This window comes from Micromys minutus, assembly GCF_963924665.1.
Source record: "Micromys minutus genome assembly, chromosome: 1".
NCBI lineage: Eukaryota > Metazoa > Chordata > Mammalia > Rodentia > Muridae > Micromys > Micromys minutus.
In genome coordinates, this window is record NC_137969.1 from 28,545,403 (window position 1) to 28,561,720 (window position 16,318).

General features: G+C 43.0%; 1 protein-coding gene across 2 annotated transcripts in view; it reads left to right on the forward strand.

Annotated features, from left to right (window-relative positions):
- Positions 1-13,820, forward strand: part of MORC2 (MORC family CW-type zinc finger 2) — a 40,721-nt gene extending 26,901 nt beyond the window's left edge. Inside the window, exons 9-27 of one of the 2 annotated variants that reach the window (XR_013975147.1) lie at positions 57-182; positions 806-885; positions 1,661-1,743; positions 1,930-2,015; positions 3,037-3,177; positions 3,262-3,416; positions 3,570-3,698; positions 4,166-4,271; positions 4,897-5,029; positions 6,676-6,750; positions 6,840-7,217; positions 7,749-7,880; positions 8,260-8,314; positions 8,832-8,973; positions 9,101-9,325; positions 9,419-9,512; positions 11,338-11,526; positions 12,386-12,531; positions 12,701-13,820. Coding sequence is in view for 1 of the 2 variants with exons in the window: in XM_080922344.1 (XP_080778470.1) it covers positions 57-182; positions 806-885; positions 1,661-1,743; positions 1,930-2,015; positions 3,037-3,177; positions 3,262-3,416; positions 3,570-3,698; positions 4,166-4,271; positions 4,897-5,029; positions 6,676-6,750; positions 6,840-7,217; positions 7,749-7,880; positions 8,260-8,314; positions 8,832-8,973; positions 9,101-9,325; positions 9,419-9,512; positions 11,338-11,526; positions 12,386-12,454 (2,398 nt within the window). In the remaining variant the exon portion in view is untranslated. Of the gene's footprint in view, positions 1-56; positions 183-805; positions 886-1,660; positions 1,744-1,929; positions 2,016-3,036; positions 3,178-3,261; positions 3,417-3,569; positions 3,699-4,165; positions 4,272-4,896; positions 5,030-6,675; positions 6,751-6,839; positions 7,218-7,748; positions 7,881-8,259; positions 8,315-8,831; positions 8,974-9,100; positions 9,326-9,418; positions 9,513-11,337; positions 11,527-12,385 lie in introns of both variants that reach the window. The other variant, XM_080922344.1, reaches the window with a different exon arrangement.
- The last annotated feature ends 2,498 nt before the right edge of the window (positions 13,821-16,318 follow it).

Below are 16,318 nucleotides of genomic sequence, written 5' to 3' on the forward strand. Positions count from 1 at the left end.
GCTTTGGACTTACTATGATGTGGGTGGCAGGATGTCTCAGTTCCTGCTTTCTCCAGGAAGCCAGAGCGACGCTCCTTCCGAGCCTATGCTGCTGTACTTTATATTGATCCCCGGATGAGGATCTTCATTCATGGGCACAAAGTGCAGACCAAGAGACTCTCCTGCTGCCTATATAAGCCCAGGTAAGTGCCTAGCTACCATGATTTGCACTGGGAAATGGAGCCTGACTGCATTTCTCTGGGATATTATTAGGGTGGTGCAATATGAAGCCTCTAACACTGCTGACTGTACCTGTTTACCAGAGAGACACTTCTCTCAAAAGGACGGAAGTGACTGACAGGTCATTGGGTTGGTTGACCAGGCCAGTTAAGGGAAGTGCCTTCTAAGATGGGAAGAGTGGCATAGTCTTGTCTCAAGTTCAGGAACCTATAGACCCTTTACAAGAACGGGAAAGCCATGGCTTATTACTGAGATATGTTTCTGCTGTGAGATTAGATGTGGATTCCTGAGAACAGTGGTGAGTAGGCTTTGTCTCTGCCGCCCAGAGAGTCTGGAAGTTCTAGAACCTCTGGTAATATGGAGGGTGATCCAGGGTTGACTGGCAAAGAGAAAGGATTTTTGTTCCCCAGGAACACTGGTGATCATCTTTAATCTCTTTAACTTGGTGAACACCAAAGACAAATTGAGTAAGGAATTGAGCTTGGATTTGTTACATCACAAGGAGCCAGGGTGCTTCCTGAGCTGCTCAAGTTGGCTGCCTGCCCCACTGCTGCTTGGCCTTCAAGTTACTTTTTCCACTCTTCAGGATGTACAAGTATACATCAAGTCGTTTCAAGACTCGGGCAGAACAGGAAGTGAAGAAAGCAGAGCATGTAGCACGGATTGGTAATGCTACTCCCGGTGTTAGGAGGAGGGATGGAGTTGGGGGTACTGCTTATATCCAAGGCCTGGGGGCAAGGCTGTTCTCCCACCTTAATCCAGTTCCTCTCCAAGTCTCCCCATATCTAACCTTCACAGTACTTTTCTCCAGACTTGACTCTCTCCTCCCACTACTTCTAGGTCTTTATGAAGGGCTGGAGTGGCATTAAACACACCTGTAGTCACATTTTAGCAAACATCAACTCCTTGACTTGACCATTTGAAATATCTTATACTGCATACTGCTTGTCTGAAAGCAGAAACCACAAAGCTTCTCTTCCAGAATAACCATAGTTTTCTTGGTTGTTTGATAAGGGTGGTGTCTAAAGCATTCTTCAGGCTCCATTGACTCTCATAATTTATTTGTAAAGCTTGAAAAGCATGTCAGAGTATCAGTAATGCTTTCCTTGGGGTTATTATTTTTATTTGAGATAGTTATTCTCTTCCCCATGTTGACCTCAAACTGAGTGACCCTCCTGCCTTAACCTGCCAAGTACTAGAATTATAGGCATGTATCATCTTGGCCATGACAATTTTGAATGTCAGGTTTTGTTCTTGTTGTTGTTTGGTTTTTGTTTTTCTGAAGCAGCTCTTTAGTCCAAGCCCAGAGGATGCCCATGTGGCCATTGCTTCACTAAGTGGCCTTTACCTTGTTAGCATATACTCCTTGTGCAGCAGGGGCTGTTCTTCGAATCAAAGAAGGATGACAGAGTTCTGAACCTTTGATTTCTTTCGGTTTTAGCTGAAGAGAAGGCCCGGGAGGCAGAGAGCAAGGCTCGGACTTTAGAAGTTCGCATGGGTGGAGACCTGACACGGGACTCCAGGGTAAGTTCTTAGACTCTCCTATGGCAACTGTGGTATTGCGATCCAGTATCCTGAGCTTAGTAAGATGAAGCATGCCCCGTAAGGTCACTCTTCTGTAGACCATAATCTTCAGGTATGTTTTAGCATCCAGGTAATCTTGTAGTAGAGAAAGCCTCCTCCATTCACCTGATGGTCCTCCATTTGTAGGTGATGCTGCGGCAGGTCCAGAATACAGCTATTACCCTTCGTAGAGAGGCTGATGTGAAGAAAAGGATCAAGGATGCCAAGCAGAGGTGAGTACTCAGACAGCCCTTTGGTTTTTTAAAATTATGTAGCCTTGGCACAGATAGGTTGCTGTTTAGTACCAAGGTTACTTAGAGAAAGCAAACTGACCTATGGAAGGCAGGCAGGTTGACACTGGAAACACTGAACTTACTTCCTTCACACTGTTGTACTTTTCTTATTCTTTTCTGTTAGGTTGCAAAGAATACCTGTTGTATAAAGCTTGAAAAATATAAAATATTTAAGTAAAAAAAAAGAAACTTCCTTATTCTTCTGAAAATATGCATTTTAATTTTTCTATGTTCATAATTCATTCTCCCTACTGGTTACAAATGTAGAATGATACTATAGATTGGGTTTTGTGTCGTTTTATTTAGAATGTACTGTTTGCAGTCTAACTCATCATCCTGTTAGCTGTGTATCAGCTTCTCAGCCTCTGGGGCATAACTTACTAGCTAGACTCCAAGTGGTTTTTTCACCACAGATGGAAGTTTCAGCTCACTTCACTCTAACTTATCCCAAGATTTTCTTGACATGTCATGAGTAGCTTCTGTATTTTTTGTTAATTTTTTTGCCTTTAAAACTATTATATTAGCCAGGTGCAGTGGTGCACACACCACTTGGGAGGCAGAGACTGGTGGATCTCTGTGTTGGAGGCTATCCTAGGCTACAGAGTGAGTTCTAGAACTCTATCTTGAGAAACAAACCAGACTCGACTATTATTGTTGTATAATTGGGATTTTGAGGAATTTAAGACTATTTATTTCTTCTACCATGTAACTCTCTCTGCAGAGATTTGCAGCAGTTTCACAGTTAACTCATTCACATTTAAATATATTTTTTGTATAAATATATATTTATATATAATGTTTTGCAACATTAAATTCTATGGATACACAGAGGGTCATGGAACAGTGCAGATCCTTATCAAGTCTAATATCACATACTGAATTTTAACATGTCTCAAAATAAGCATACCATTATCACCATGATGGAGTTAATATGCTTGATATTTCCCCTCTCCTTTATTAGAGCACTCAAAGAACCCAAGGAGCTGAACTTTGTTTTTGGGGTCAATATTGAACACCGGGACTTAGATGGCATGTTCATTTACAACTGCAGCCGCCTGATCAAGATGTATGAGAAAGTGGGCCCACAGCTGGAAGGGGGCATGTGAGTACTCTAGGAGGGTTTTCCAGCCCTGGAGAATAGCAGGAGAGTTTTGGCATCAGAGCTGTGACCTCTTTGTCTTTGCAGGGCATGCGGTGGGGTTGTTGGGGTTGTTGATGTGCCCTACTTGGTTCTGGAGCCGACACATAACAAGCAGGACTTTGCTGATGCTAAGGAGTACCGGCATCTGCTGCGGGCAATGGGGGAGCACTTGGCACAATACTGGAAGGACATCGCCATTGGTAATGTGACCAGGCCACCAGGCCTTAGCCTCTCTTTTATGAGCCTTATAGTGCTTCTGTGGCTTGAGAGGGTGAATTTAGTTATGAAGAGGGTTTTACATTGTTACATGCTACAGTTGCTTCCATCATAATATGTGGACATTTGTCTTCCAGCCCAGCGTGGAATCATCAAGTTTTGGGATGAGTTTGGCTACCTTTCTGCCAACTGGAACCAACCCCCATCCAGTGAGCTGCGTTTCAAACGCCGGAGGGCTATGGAAATTCCAACCACTATTCAGTGTGGTGAGTTCAGTGGCAGGAACTCTCTCCAGACTCCTGTCATGATATTCTTATCTTTAGTCTCAAGCTGGCCTTCTGACTTGGCTAACATTCGTGAACTTGGGTTCCACAAGGAACAGGATCTGTTTGACAGTGGCTGTGTGAGCAGTCTTGATGCCTGCTAGTTCCTCCTATTTCTCTTAGTAAGGTGGTTAATCACCACACCTTGGAGACATTTCATGTCACAGTTGGGCCAGGCTCAATAGGTTTGGTACCATGTAGGGTTTAGAATGAATAACTGACTGAGCCCAGAGGAAGGAAGGACCGAGAGCGAGAGTCTCAAGATGCCATGGTATTTTTAATCCTTGCTGCAATCACTGTCCATAGGGCAAATCAGACATCTTTGCCATGGGCCTAGCTGTAAGGAGCTAGGATTCCAGTAATTGTTGATAGGTATGGCTGACCTGTTGAGGAGTATTTTTCTTTTGCAGATTTGTGTCTGAAATGGAGGACTCTCCCTTTCCAACTGAGTTCAGTAGAAAAAGATTATCCTGATACTTGGATTTGTGCCATGAACCCTGATCCTGAGCAGGACCGGTGAGCCTTTCCTTAAAGGGTTGTGGATACTCTTCCCTTCCTGTGGTAGTTTTCTTTCTGTTGCTGTGATAAACATCAAGAACAAAAGCAGTTAAGCTACATGTCCAAGCATAGTCCATCATTTAGAGAAGTCAGGCAAGGAGTTCAAGCAGGACCTTGAAGTAGAACCATAAAGAAACACTATGTACTAGGTCAGTAACTCAGGCTCATGCTTAGCCAGCTTTCTTACACATCCCAACCACCTGCCTAGGGATATTACTGTCCACAGTGGACTGGACCCTCCTACATCAGTTGAACAGGCAACCACCCATAGACATGGCATGCCTACAGGCCACCCTGATCTAGGCAGTTCTTTAATCCAATCTTTCATCAAGTCTGTGTAATTAAAAGAGACTCGGACACTCACAATGCCTGCCACTGTTCCCTCCACTCTTGGGTTATTTTTTGAGGTCACTGTTTGCATAGCCTCACATCTCTGGCTGGTGGTGCACATGGTGTATTTTCAAGAAGGAAGAGTAAATGTGTTCTGTATCATTTTTATATATTGAAAGCTCTGTGGTGGTTGCAGGACAGCAAGGCTCTGCCCTGTTGGAGCCTTGTTTTCTACCAGTTTCTCTTTTCACAGGTGTGAAGCTTCTGAACAGAAGCAAAAGGTTCCCTTGGGGACATTAAAAAAGGACCTAAAGACACAGGAAGAAAAGCAGAAGCAGCTGACAGAGAAAATTCGCCAGCAGCAGGAAAAGCTAGAAGCTCTTCAGGTATGTGGTCATGGGCAAGTGAGCACAGCCAGCCTATGTCAGCAGTTTGTCCAGGAAGGAGCCTTCAGTGGTTTTCATGTCCCTTCCATTACCCGTGTGTTCCCATCAAGGTTTTTCTACCCTAAATTCTTAGTCCAAACACTTCCAGTACACCTTGTTAATTATTTATATAACAAACCATTTTATTTATATGCTTAAAAGTTTACATATTCAATGTATTTAGAATGTATAAGCATTTTAGAAAATAAATATCCTTTCGTAAAAGAAATCACCATTAACTCAATAGTATAACTTTTCTTCCCTCCTCTTCTCTTCAACCCCCACCTCCATCCCTACCCCCCAAAACCAGGAATTCACCTAGAACTTTGTATGTATAAGCAGGCACTACCACTGAGTTATATCCCTAACCCTTTACTTGCTTTTTATTGGTTTTTTTTTTTTCATACAGTGTCTCACTGAGATCAACTCAAGTCCAGAGAACTTAAGTTTCTCTGGAGTAGCTAGGATCACCAGAAGTAGCTCATTCCAGTTTTGCATAAATACCTACACACAAAAATCTATAATTTTTAGCAGTCGTAGGGAAGCATTTATATTTAACATATACGTATGTTATTTTTAGTACATAATTTCTTAATAACTTGTAAAATTGGGAAAGAGTTTACAAAATATTACAGCTTTTTAAAAGATTTTTTTTTCAGCCAGTTGTGGTGGCATACTCATTTAAGCCAGTATGTGGGAGGTAGGCAGATCTTTGAGTTTGAGGACAGTTTGTGTACAGAAAACCCCTGTATTGGGGGGAAAAACAAACAAACAAGAAAAATCTTCTTAAATTGCCTTACAGAAGATGTATTATTTTGTATTATTTTGCACTTTTTACCAGTGTTTAGAAAAGTAAGCAAAGATTAATTTTAATATCTATTTGTTTATGTTTGGCTTTTCAAGACAGGGTTTCTCTGTGTAAGACAGCCTTGGCTGTCTAGGAACTTTGTAGACTAGGCTGGCCTTTTAACTCACAGAGATCTACCTGCTTCTGCCTCCTAAAGCCTGGGATTAAAGGCATGTACCACCATCTAATTAATTTTTATTTTTATGGTTGATCAAATTTTCATGTGTACTTCATGTTTCCAGTGTTTTATAATTTCATGTTTTTAATGATTTATTTTAAAATCGGGTGTATGCTCATGTGTACATACATGAGAAATTTGAGTGCAGGTGCCTCTGTATTTCAGAAGAGGGCATCAGATTCTTGTGAGTGATGGTGCCCTACAAGACTAATCTGCACTCTTAACAAATGAGCCATCTCCACAGCCTCTAATCTCATATTTGTTACAATGTACTATACTTACAAACTGGAAATGTCTTAAGTGTGTTGATCCCACCCAGTTTTCTGACCTCATGACAACTATTTTTTACCAGTCGTTTCCCACCTTTTTGGTTTCTTTTTTTAGAAATTTTAAAGACTTCCCCAGTCTCTCAGTTGTTGAATCAATCATATAGGTACCTCTGTGTGTGTTGCCTTTCTAGTAATAATAAAAAGCTTTCAGAAATAGAACTGATCACTATCCTGGGCACATAGTAAAGATTCAAAAAGATATTGTTTCATTATACCAAGATAAACAGTTTCATTGTTTTATTTGTTTTTGCAGAAAACCACGCCCATCCGTTCGCAAGCTGACCTGAAGAAATTGCCCTTAGAAGTGACTACAAGACCTTCTACTGAAGTAAAGCCCAGGGACATAAGGGTGGGGGGGGGGTTATTCTGGTATCTAAGCTCGAGTCAATGTACTCACTGTCTGTGTGCTTTTTTTAGGAACCTGTGCGGAGACCTCAGCGTCCTCGGTCACCTCCTTTACCTGCAGTGATCAAGAATGCTCCTAGCAGACCCCCTTCTATTCAGACTCCCAGACCAACTACCCAGCTCCGAAAGACGTCTATTATCAGCCCTCCAAAGCCACCCACTGCAGCAGTCCGAGGAGAAACTAGTACTTCCAGGCTACTCCAGCCAGCTGAGGCACCTCGAAAGCCTGCAAACCCTCCCATCAGGACTGTATCCCGACCCACCCCTCCTGTGCAGACTCCCTCACCATCTCTAATCCCCAATTCCAAGAACCTTCGGGAAGTTCCTGCTCAAAAAGCCATAAAAACTCCAGTTGTCAAGAAGCCGGAGCCACCTGTTAAACAGCCTGTGGTGAGATGCTTTCCTTCCACCATGTCCTGCTCATTAGCAGTGCTGTAGGAAAAAAGGCTATACTGGGGGAATCCAGGATCACTGAATCTTAAAGTTTTCTGATGCCCCTGAAGAAAAAGAGTCTACGTAGCCGAAGAGACTTGCTCAGAACTAATACAGCAAGTTTTTTACGAAGGAGCTTTTATTTTTACTCAGCCCACCCAACCTTGGTCTGCTACAAACTTGAGTTGGCTTCTCATGGTGTGTGCATAGTTTGTTAACTTGATGACAAGTGGCTTTGGGAGGTTATAATAGTAGTCGTCGTGTGTCAAGGATGTCTCACCTGGCTAGCATGCAGGTTAAGCAGGGAGTAAGCTGAGAGGCTTCTCCTGTGACAGTTGTGGTCAGACCAGGAGGTTCCATATGTGTGTATTGAGTAATTCCAAGTAAGGATTGACAGCTCCTCTGAATAGTTCCTTTAGGTTATGTAACATCTTGTTGCATCTTGGGAAGTGAAGATGGTCAGTGCATGCTTCTACTCTTCTGCTCTAGGCAACCTCGAGTCGCAAGCGGAGTCTTGTGGTCTCAGATGAGGAAGAGGCTGAAGAAGAAGCTGAGAAGAGGAAAGAGAGATGCAAGCGGGGCAAACTTGCTGTGAAGGAGGAAAAGAAGGAAGCAAATGAGGTGGGTAGTCACAGGAAGTTCACAGGGATGGCCTCCCTGGGGCCTGTGCCAGTTGCCATTGTGTTAATGACTTGAGGCTTTGAGCCTAGTTGAACTTCTCAAGGATTCTTGATACCCAGGTGATTAGAAATAAGGGCCAGCTAAGATCCTGAGATTGGCCCTAATTACAGGCCAGTATACACTTGTGTACATCTAGGTGCCCAGAATCACCTCAGAATTGTCGCTTGCCTGCTGTTTGTTTATAAAGGTGGCAGGAGGAGATACCTGGGACAGCATAAGACATGAGTTTTATAGTTGATGACTATGGGTAGCCAGGTACACAATAGTCTACTTTTTAGGGCCTATTGAAGAAGCTTCTAATAGACTGTTCTCTTTGCAGCTCTCAGACAGTGCTGGGGAAGATGACCCAGCTGAACTCAAGAAGGCTCAGAAAGGCAAGTTTGGGAAGATCCCTGACAGGCTGTGGTGGAGATGGAAATAGAACTTCTACTATCTTCAGCTTTCTCCTAAAAGTTAGCAGCTTTCTAGGATTGGGCTCTATTCCATAGTTGGTCCAGTTGTCCCTTCATATTTTTTGTTTGTTTGTTTGTTTGTTTCACTTGTGGTCCTAGAGATTTTTGAGCAGATATTTATTATATAGTTTAGTTTGGCCTTGAACTCTAGATCAGTGTCCAAGTTCTGGGATTAAAGGCATGTGCTACCATGCCTGGCTTATTTTTTTGTTTGATTGTTTTATACTTTTGCCCTTTTTAATACTGATTCTTTGGTGTTTGCCCTTGGCAAGTCATTGGTCCTGTGCCCTGGTTCCAGGACAGATGGAAGAATCAGTATTGCTAACCTTAGATGTATTCCTAGGGACCCACCTATGGATTACCTTTTACAAATATAGCTGTGACCAAGGTGGAAGCACTGATACAGTTCTCTGATTCTCACTTGTGTCTGAATTCTCAGATAAAGGACTGCATGTAGAGGTCCGTGTGAACCGGGAGTGGTACACAGGCCGTGTCACAGCTGTGGAGATGGGCAAGAATGTGGTTCGATGGAAAGTGAAGTTTGACTATGTGCCCACAGACACAACACCAAGAGACCGCTGGTAACGCCCTCTTCTGGGAGATGAGAATAGCAGAAGTCAGCTAGGGCAAAGAGGAGGTACCCCATGTTTCCCCTGGCAGCCTGTTAGGAGCCTAGGACAGACACGATAAGCTCTGTGTCTCCCATAGGGTGGAGAAAGGCAGTGAAGATGTACGACTGATGAAGCCGCCTTCCCCAGAGCATCAGAGCCCTGACACGCAGCAAGAAGGAGGAGAGGAGGAGGAGGCTATGGGGGCCCAGCAGGCTGTGGCCTTGCCAGAGCCTTCCACCTCTGATGGTCTCCCTATTGAGCCTGACACCACTGCCACCAGTACCAGCCATGAGACTATTGACCTCCTGGTCCAGATTCTTCGGTTTGTGTTTCTTTATCCTTTTCCTTAGGGCTATTAATGATTCTTTACTCTTTCCAGGCTATTTTGAGTTCCAGTTCCTCTCTTTCTACTTAGGAATTGCTTGCGGTATTTCTTGCCTCCAAGTTTCCCCATCTCCAAGAAGGAGCTGAGTGTTATGAGTTCAGAAGAACTAATATCTTTTCCTCTGGTAAGTCTGGCCTAACTTGCTTTTTACACCTGGAGACCTGTACATGCTTGTTATCACTCCCATCAGCTTCCCTTCTCACTGAGATGTGAGCACATAGGACTGATGTGCAAGACGAAGGACAGCTTCACCCCTTGAGACTCCTTTACAGACTTAGCACAAGTGCACCGCCGCCCCCCCCACCCCCCACATCCCCACTCCTTCTTTCTCAGACTAGCTATACTAAAACGTAAGACTCGCAGAGAGGGGATTGAGGCTGATAGCGTGTAGAGATGACCATGGGGGCTCCATAGCTCACTGCACTTTCTGCTGGCTTTCTGCTTCACCATCTTAAAGACTTGCTAGAGGTGAAGTTGCTGTTTCTAGGTAGCTGGCCATGAGGCTGGGAGAAATGTTGCTGAGAGGCAGTGTCCAAAGAGTCTTGGAAGCTTGGGTGGAGAAGGAAAATCCTTATCTAAAAAGTGAATCAAACAAACAAAACTCAACGAGGGCTTCAAGTGCAGGGGACTCTGAAGTGGGGGTGGTAGCTTTTGTGAGCAGCAATAGGCTGAAAGGGTTGGAGATAATGGTACATCTTGAGCATTGGTCTAATTTATTTTTATGTAGGAAATGGAACTAAAGGAATTGTTGATCTGAACTAATACTAAAGGCTCTATAGTGTCTGATAACTACTCAGCTCTGTAATTGGCATGAAAGTAGCCAGAGGCAGTCCATCAAGGAATAGCTTTATTTACAGAAACATGCACTAAGCTGATTTTGTCTGCTGCACTTGCCTTTACAGGGGCACGAGACCCACCACATTCTTGTCACACAGTAAGCGCAACACCGGCTTTGACTTTTACTCTTGTTTAGACCAGGCTCTCCAGATGTTCTAGGAGAACAGACATATACTTACAGTTTGATTTGTCACTTTTGGCATCAAATAGTGAAAATCAAAGCAAAAGCCAGCACAACAGCAGAACCTCAGCAGTGGGTACTGTCACTCAGCCCAAAACAGTCTGTTTTGTGATTGTCCAAGTCTAAAAATAATATATAGTGTGGTTGTGCAAAAGTACTTACCAGTACTAGGGCATAACTTTGCCTTCTAGGTACAGTTGCCAAAACCATGTTTTGATTATGTTCAGTTTTGCCCTTATCTGTGTGTAAATGTTATCTGCTAGTGTTTTCACAATTAAATGTTTAATATAATTGCCTTCAAGATATTCATTTGAGTTTAATTTAAAATTTTTGTGCAACCAAGATATCTTTTCTGTAGAATGTGAAGTTTCTCTTGTTGTCATGGTGTGAGATGGTAGTCTTGACCCTCAACGCAGCAGTTTATGCAACCTCCACAGAGCAGATGAGTACTAGAGTTTAGACTTCAGTGGGCAGCAGGGCCGGAGGTGGGTCTGTCCATGAAGATGACTCCTTTTATCAGTGGGTGTTTCTGAGCAGACTACAGGGAAGTCTTTCATAGTAAAAGGCTTTGTTGCTATACAACTATTTATATGTAAATCTTTGTTGCTATACATAAACTATTTACTATATATACTATCTAACACTGTTAGATATGGCAGTCCTATTTTGGAGTTAGAAAGGTGTGCTTGAATTGGAATGATTGAACAGTCCCCCCTCTCTACCCCCCATGTGTAAGGGTAAGGCTTCCTTCCACTTTATTAAGTACTTGGCTGAGTCTTCATCCTCAAGGTATTCCCAAAGGACTGCCACTAAGGTCTCTTTACCCTGGTTCTAGAAGGCTGCTTTTCCCTTGTGAAATGAAATCAAGTATCCTGTGAACTCATTGCCCTCCCCTCTTCCCCTCGTACTCCAATCATGTTTCCTTCCACAGAAAGAATACTTCAAGCAGTATGAGGTGGGGCTTCAGAATCTGTGCCATTCCTACCAAAGCCGTGCTGATTCTCGGGCAAAAGCCTCTGAGGAAAGCTTACGCACATCGGAGAAAAAGCTTCGAGAGACAGAGGAGAAGTTACAGAAATTGAGGACCAACATTGTAGCTCTCCTGCAAAAAGTGCAGGAGGTGAGCCAGGAGCTCTCTCAAGAGCTATACCAGCTGGTCTCAGGGAGGGGACTGGACTTCCCACAGGACTCCACTACTCACAGGAATTTTGTTTCCAACCTTGGCTGCTCAGAGTCCTGACCAGAGGGCTTGAAGTGATAAAGCTGCCTGGGCCTTGTCCCAACCAGACCCCCCCCCCCCCCCCCCCCGCCAAACACACACACACACACACACACACACACACACACACAGGCAGTATCGTTTGTTTGAAAACCCTTTAAGCCATAAGCAAAATTCTTCCCTAAATGATATCCCAGGTGTGCTTGGGTAGAAGTGGGACATTGCTACTTAGGGATCTGGTATATATTTTTTCTACACAGTAGCTACTGAGAACCTGATTGATCTCTGGGGGACAGGCTGTTGAGGAACTGGAGCTATTAATGGGGTGGTACTGTGAAATAAATAATGAGAGACCGAGTCCTGGGGGAAGCCACTAGACTAGAGTTCTCGGGTAGAGATACTTGCACTGAGATTGGGAGCTCACTAAGCTGTAGTAGGGAATTGTGGACAGTATAAGAGGTTGGAGCCCTTTAAGCATATGGTTTTGAGCCCAAGAGTAGAAAGTCACAAGGGATATGGCAAAGTCCAATTTTTAATATAAGAGACTAATTAGTTTGAAAGTGTACAGGTCAGAACCAGGAAACCTGATAAGAAAGCCCCCATACTTTTTTGGGCATGAAGATTTAACTGAGATTTAGAAGTAGGGCAGGAGCAGGAAACAGAAGCTGACAGAGGGGGAGAAGGTAACAGGATTCTGGCTCAGCCCCATTTTCCAACCTGTTTTCCTGCCCCATCTGACTCCCACCCTTCTTTGTTCCAGGACATAGACATCAACACAGATGATGAGCTAGATGCCTACATTGAGGACCTCATCACCAAAGGGGACTGAGGAGCTGGGAGTAATAGCAACTCCTTCACACACCTGCCCCTCAATACAGCAGCTTCTGGGGAGGGGGAATTTCATTTGTGAGTTGGTGGACTTAATCTTGGTTTGAGTCATGTGAGACATTTGTGCTTTGGGAAGGAGATTCTTTGAATCTTCTTCCCCAAGTTTACATAAATATTTATTTTTTAAAAGAGAAGATGTTAATGCCTGCTGTGAGACCGTACTTTTTTTTTGTGTGACTCTTGAAAGGGTACAGAGTCTGAGCCATTCAGCTCCTGGCACCTCAAGATAGGATGAAGAAAGCACCATCCTGAAGTTGGAGAGGCTCCAAGGGCATCAACAATGGGATATGAAAGATATATGACCCCAGGGACTGAGCTCTGCAAGACCCTCAAGGGGGGATCAAAACAGGCCCAGTGTGAGACTTTCCCTCTAACAGCTCCTGGTATCCAGTCAGGGCTGTGAAGGTGTGTAGGCTACCTGAGTAGCTGTCAGTCATCCTGGATACGGCAATATCCAGACAGCATGGAGATATTTCTTAATGTTCAGATTTCCCAATACACCACCTACTTTGTTACTGGAGGAGCTGTTTCCTGAGTCAACCACACTATCCAAGCTCAAGCATAGACTGGTCAGATCCCTGGGCTGGATAGCACTCCGAATGTTGAACTCCAAAGATTCTCAGGGTGTGCAGGTGTGAAAGAGCTCTCTGGAGGAGAAGGCTTCCTCAGTGGTGCTAGTTCCTGGAGAGCCTTTGCTGCTTCTTTTCTACTATGTACTCTCTGGGCTCCAGAGAGCCCTGCACCTCCCATGCTCTGAAAGTGAGGAGGAGGGGCCATGTGCTTCATTCAGACAACTACTCAGAGCCAGAAAGGCAAGAGCTTCATATGATGGCTGTTGGAAGAATTCTGGTTCCAGTCCCAACTCTACACACACCTATTCAAGACTGATTTTGTACTCTTGATCCAAACAACCTTGGGATTTGTATCCATCAAGGCAAGGCTGCCACCTTGTGTCCTATGGTCTCTGCAGAAGATGGGGAAGTGGTGGTGAGGGAACTGTGCACATATGGCCAGAAGTGCCTGCTTGAGTTCTGCCATCAGGTTTAGGGGGAATAGCATTCAGAAGTAGTTCTCTGGAACATTCTCCAATAGATGGGTTTTCTGAGTTGGTGCACTTACCCCCACCACCATCCCTCATCCAACTTTCTTTGACCCTATCCAGGCAGGGTGTGGTCCATTTTTGTCCATAAACCCACTGTTTAAAAGGAAATTGGCCCTGCATTTTTATTGGCAGGTAATACTCATTTTGATTTTTTTTACTTACACATGTAATCAAAATGTGCTACTATAAATTTCTACTGGTGAGACTTCTGCGTTCAGTACATTCTTATGTGAAACACAAGACCTTTCTCATTCTGTTACATCTCTTGTTTTTAGCCTCACTTCTTCCTTAATATCCACAGACACAGAAAAACTGCATTTCTTAGATTCTGAATGTGCTAAATCTGCATGTGCTAGATTTCTGAGTTCTTTCCTGGGAACATCATGGAATAGCCAACCTGGAACTTCTTGATGATAGGGCATCCACTGGCTCTAAAGGAAAAGGGTGGGGTTTAAGATGCTAAGTAACAGTGGACATGGTAAGAATTCAAATCCTATAAAAGTCTGAACATGAGAAATGAGATTCCCTTCTACCTGATTCCTAAGGTCTCCCTGGAAATCAGAGTATTCATCTTGGGTACCCAAGCTACATATCTGTTCTCTTGGGTTTCCCTACATTATTTGCCAAGAGCATCATACTGTTTCAGAATGGCCAGTATGGGTCTACTTTGTTTTGAAACATCACAGGGCATTTCATTATCTTGGATGCGTTGTCATGTAACAATATTAATACTTAACAATTCTAATATAGGAAGAAAGCTGTGTACGTGTGTGCCTTTATCCATTACATTTGTATAGAGGGTAAGTTCCAGAAAGGACTATTAAATACATACTCATTCTGTTCCCAGTAACTTCCAGTTTTAACTCATTAACTGTGGGTATCTCCAATCCTAATGTTTCACTGTTAGTAAAAGGGATTTTGTTTTCTCGTAACTGAGCGTTTTCATTGGCTTGCCTAGATTTATGGTTTTATTGGTAGAGAGGTATATGCAGTTCTGAATCTGGAACTACGGATCATTTTGTATATCATGAGTTTGCAAAATCCTCAGGAAAATATGTAGGGTTTATAATTTCTCACTCAGTTAAGGAGTAAAATGCTGTCTACCACCAGATAAAGATATGGATTAGTACAGGCTGAAGAAGCTGCTTCTTTTTATCTATCAGAGAGACTGCTTTTTATCTTACAGGCTCATGTTTCCCAAGTCTGCATGATGTTCAGATACAGTGGCTGCCTGATAGTTTGCACCTTTAGGGATCAGTAGTCTGTTAAGCCTGATAAAATTCCAAATTTGCTGTTAAACAGCTACATGGTACTTGCTTCTCAGTGCAGCTGCAAACCCAGCTTGATCCAGGAGGCAGGGCTTCAGAAGGTTCTGCCTTCAGACTGCCAGTTCCCGTCCAGTGCTCAAGGGAGTCTCCACTGTGAACAGCAAAGTGTTGCCATGACTCTGCCTCAAGGGTACTAGGGTTAAAGGCATGTACTACCCTACTTCACTAAACCTAAATACTTTTAGGTTTAGGTTTGGGAATTTCCTAACCTACTGAGGAAAATCACTTTCTTCCCAACCTTGTCTCTACAAACATCCATTTTGTTGAAATGATTATTTTTATTTAAATCAGCCTCCATGGAACTATTTTAGTATAAACAGTAAAGGTCACATCAAGAATTTTTTCCCTAGGAAAAAATAGGTTATAATTGTGCTTGAAAATATAATTGTATTACACTTAAATATGCTTTAGATTGTTGATATTTTTATATTAGTGAGCTCCCAGAAGTATACAAATATTTTCCCATTTTTTCTTTTTTTTTAGGGTTTAGAGATGGCTCATTGGTTGAGACAGTTCTTCCTTTTCCAGAGCTGGATTCCCAGCTCTCCTGTCAGGTGGCTCACACTTGCCTGTTACTAACATGCCCCTTTTGTCCTCTGGACCATGCACATACATTTTTAAAAATCTGGTGAAAAGATGTTTTAGATTATCCAGTAGAGTTTTATAATTTTCTTGCAAGGGCTTTACAATTTTCTGAATAAATAAGCCTTTATAATTTCCTCACACAGCTCTAATAGGTTTCTGACCAAAGTTATTTTCCTATTTATTGCTTTTGTTACTATTCCAATAGGATACCTTTCTCTATATCTAGTACTTACTGTCTATTAATATGAAGAAAAGCCATTAATACATGTTTTATTTTATGAACTGATAGTTATGAAAGCTTGTTTTTAGGGTTCTTGCTCAAGCACTCTACTACCAAACAGTACCCCCAGCCAAGGACTCCCCTGTTTTTAGACACTTTGTTTGGAAATGTCCTTTAATTCATTAGTCCAAAGCAGGCCTTGAATTTGAGATGTAGGATTACAGGCTTGGGTCTCTTCCCAACTAGCCCTACTTCTACTTGTGTGTGTGCGCACACGTGCTGCGTGTTTCATTGAGGTTGTTTACAGGATCATGGGTACTTTACCAGTGGTTATAACACTGAAGAAAATCTCACTACTAGCCATTAATTTCCTATAAATCTTCAGAGAGCAGTGGACCTATTTCCAGGAGAGAGTATTGATAGCCCAAATCTTGTGGAAATCGTGTACAGGTCATTATAACTATTGCAACAGCCATGTAATGTCCTCTCATGCATGTCCCCTTCCTGGTTCTAAAACTGTCAGATGCCCCATCTATGTCTGGGCATTCAGCAGTCATTTATTCTTAGTAC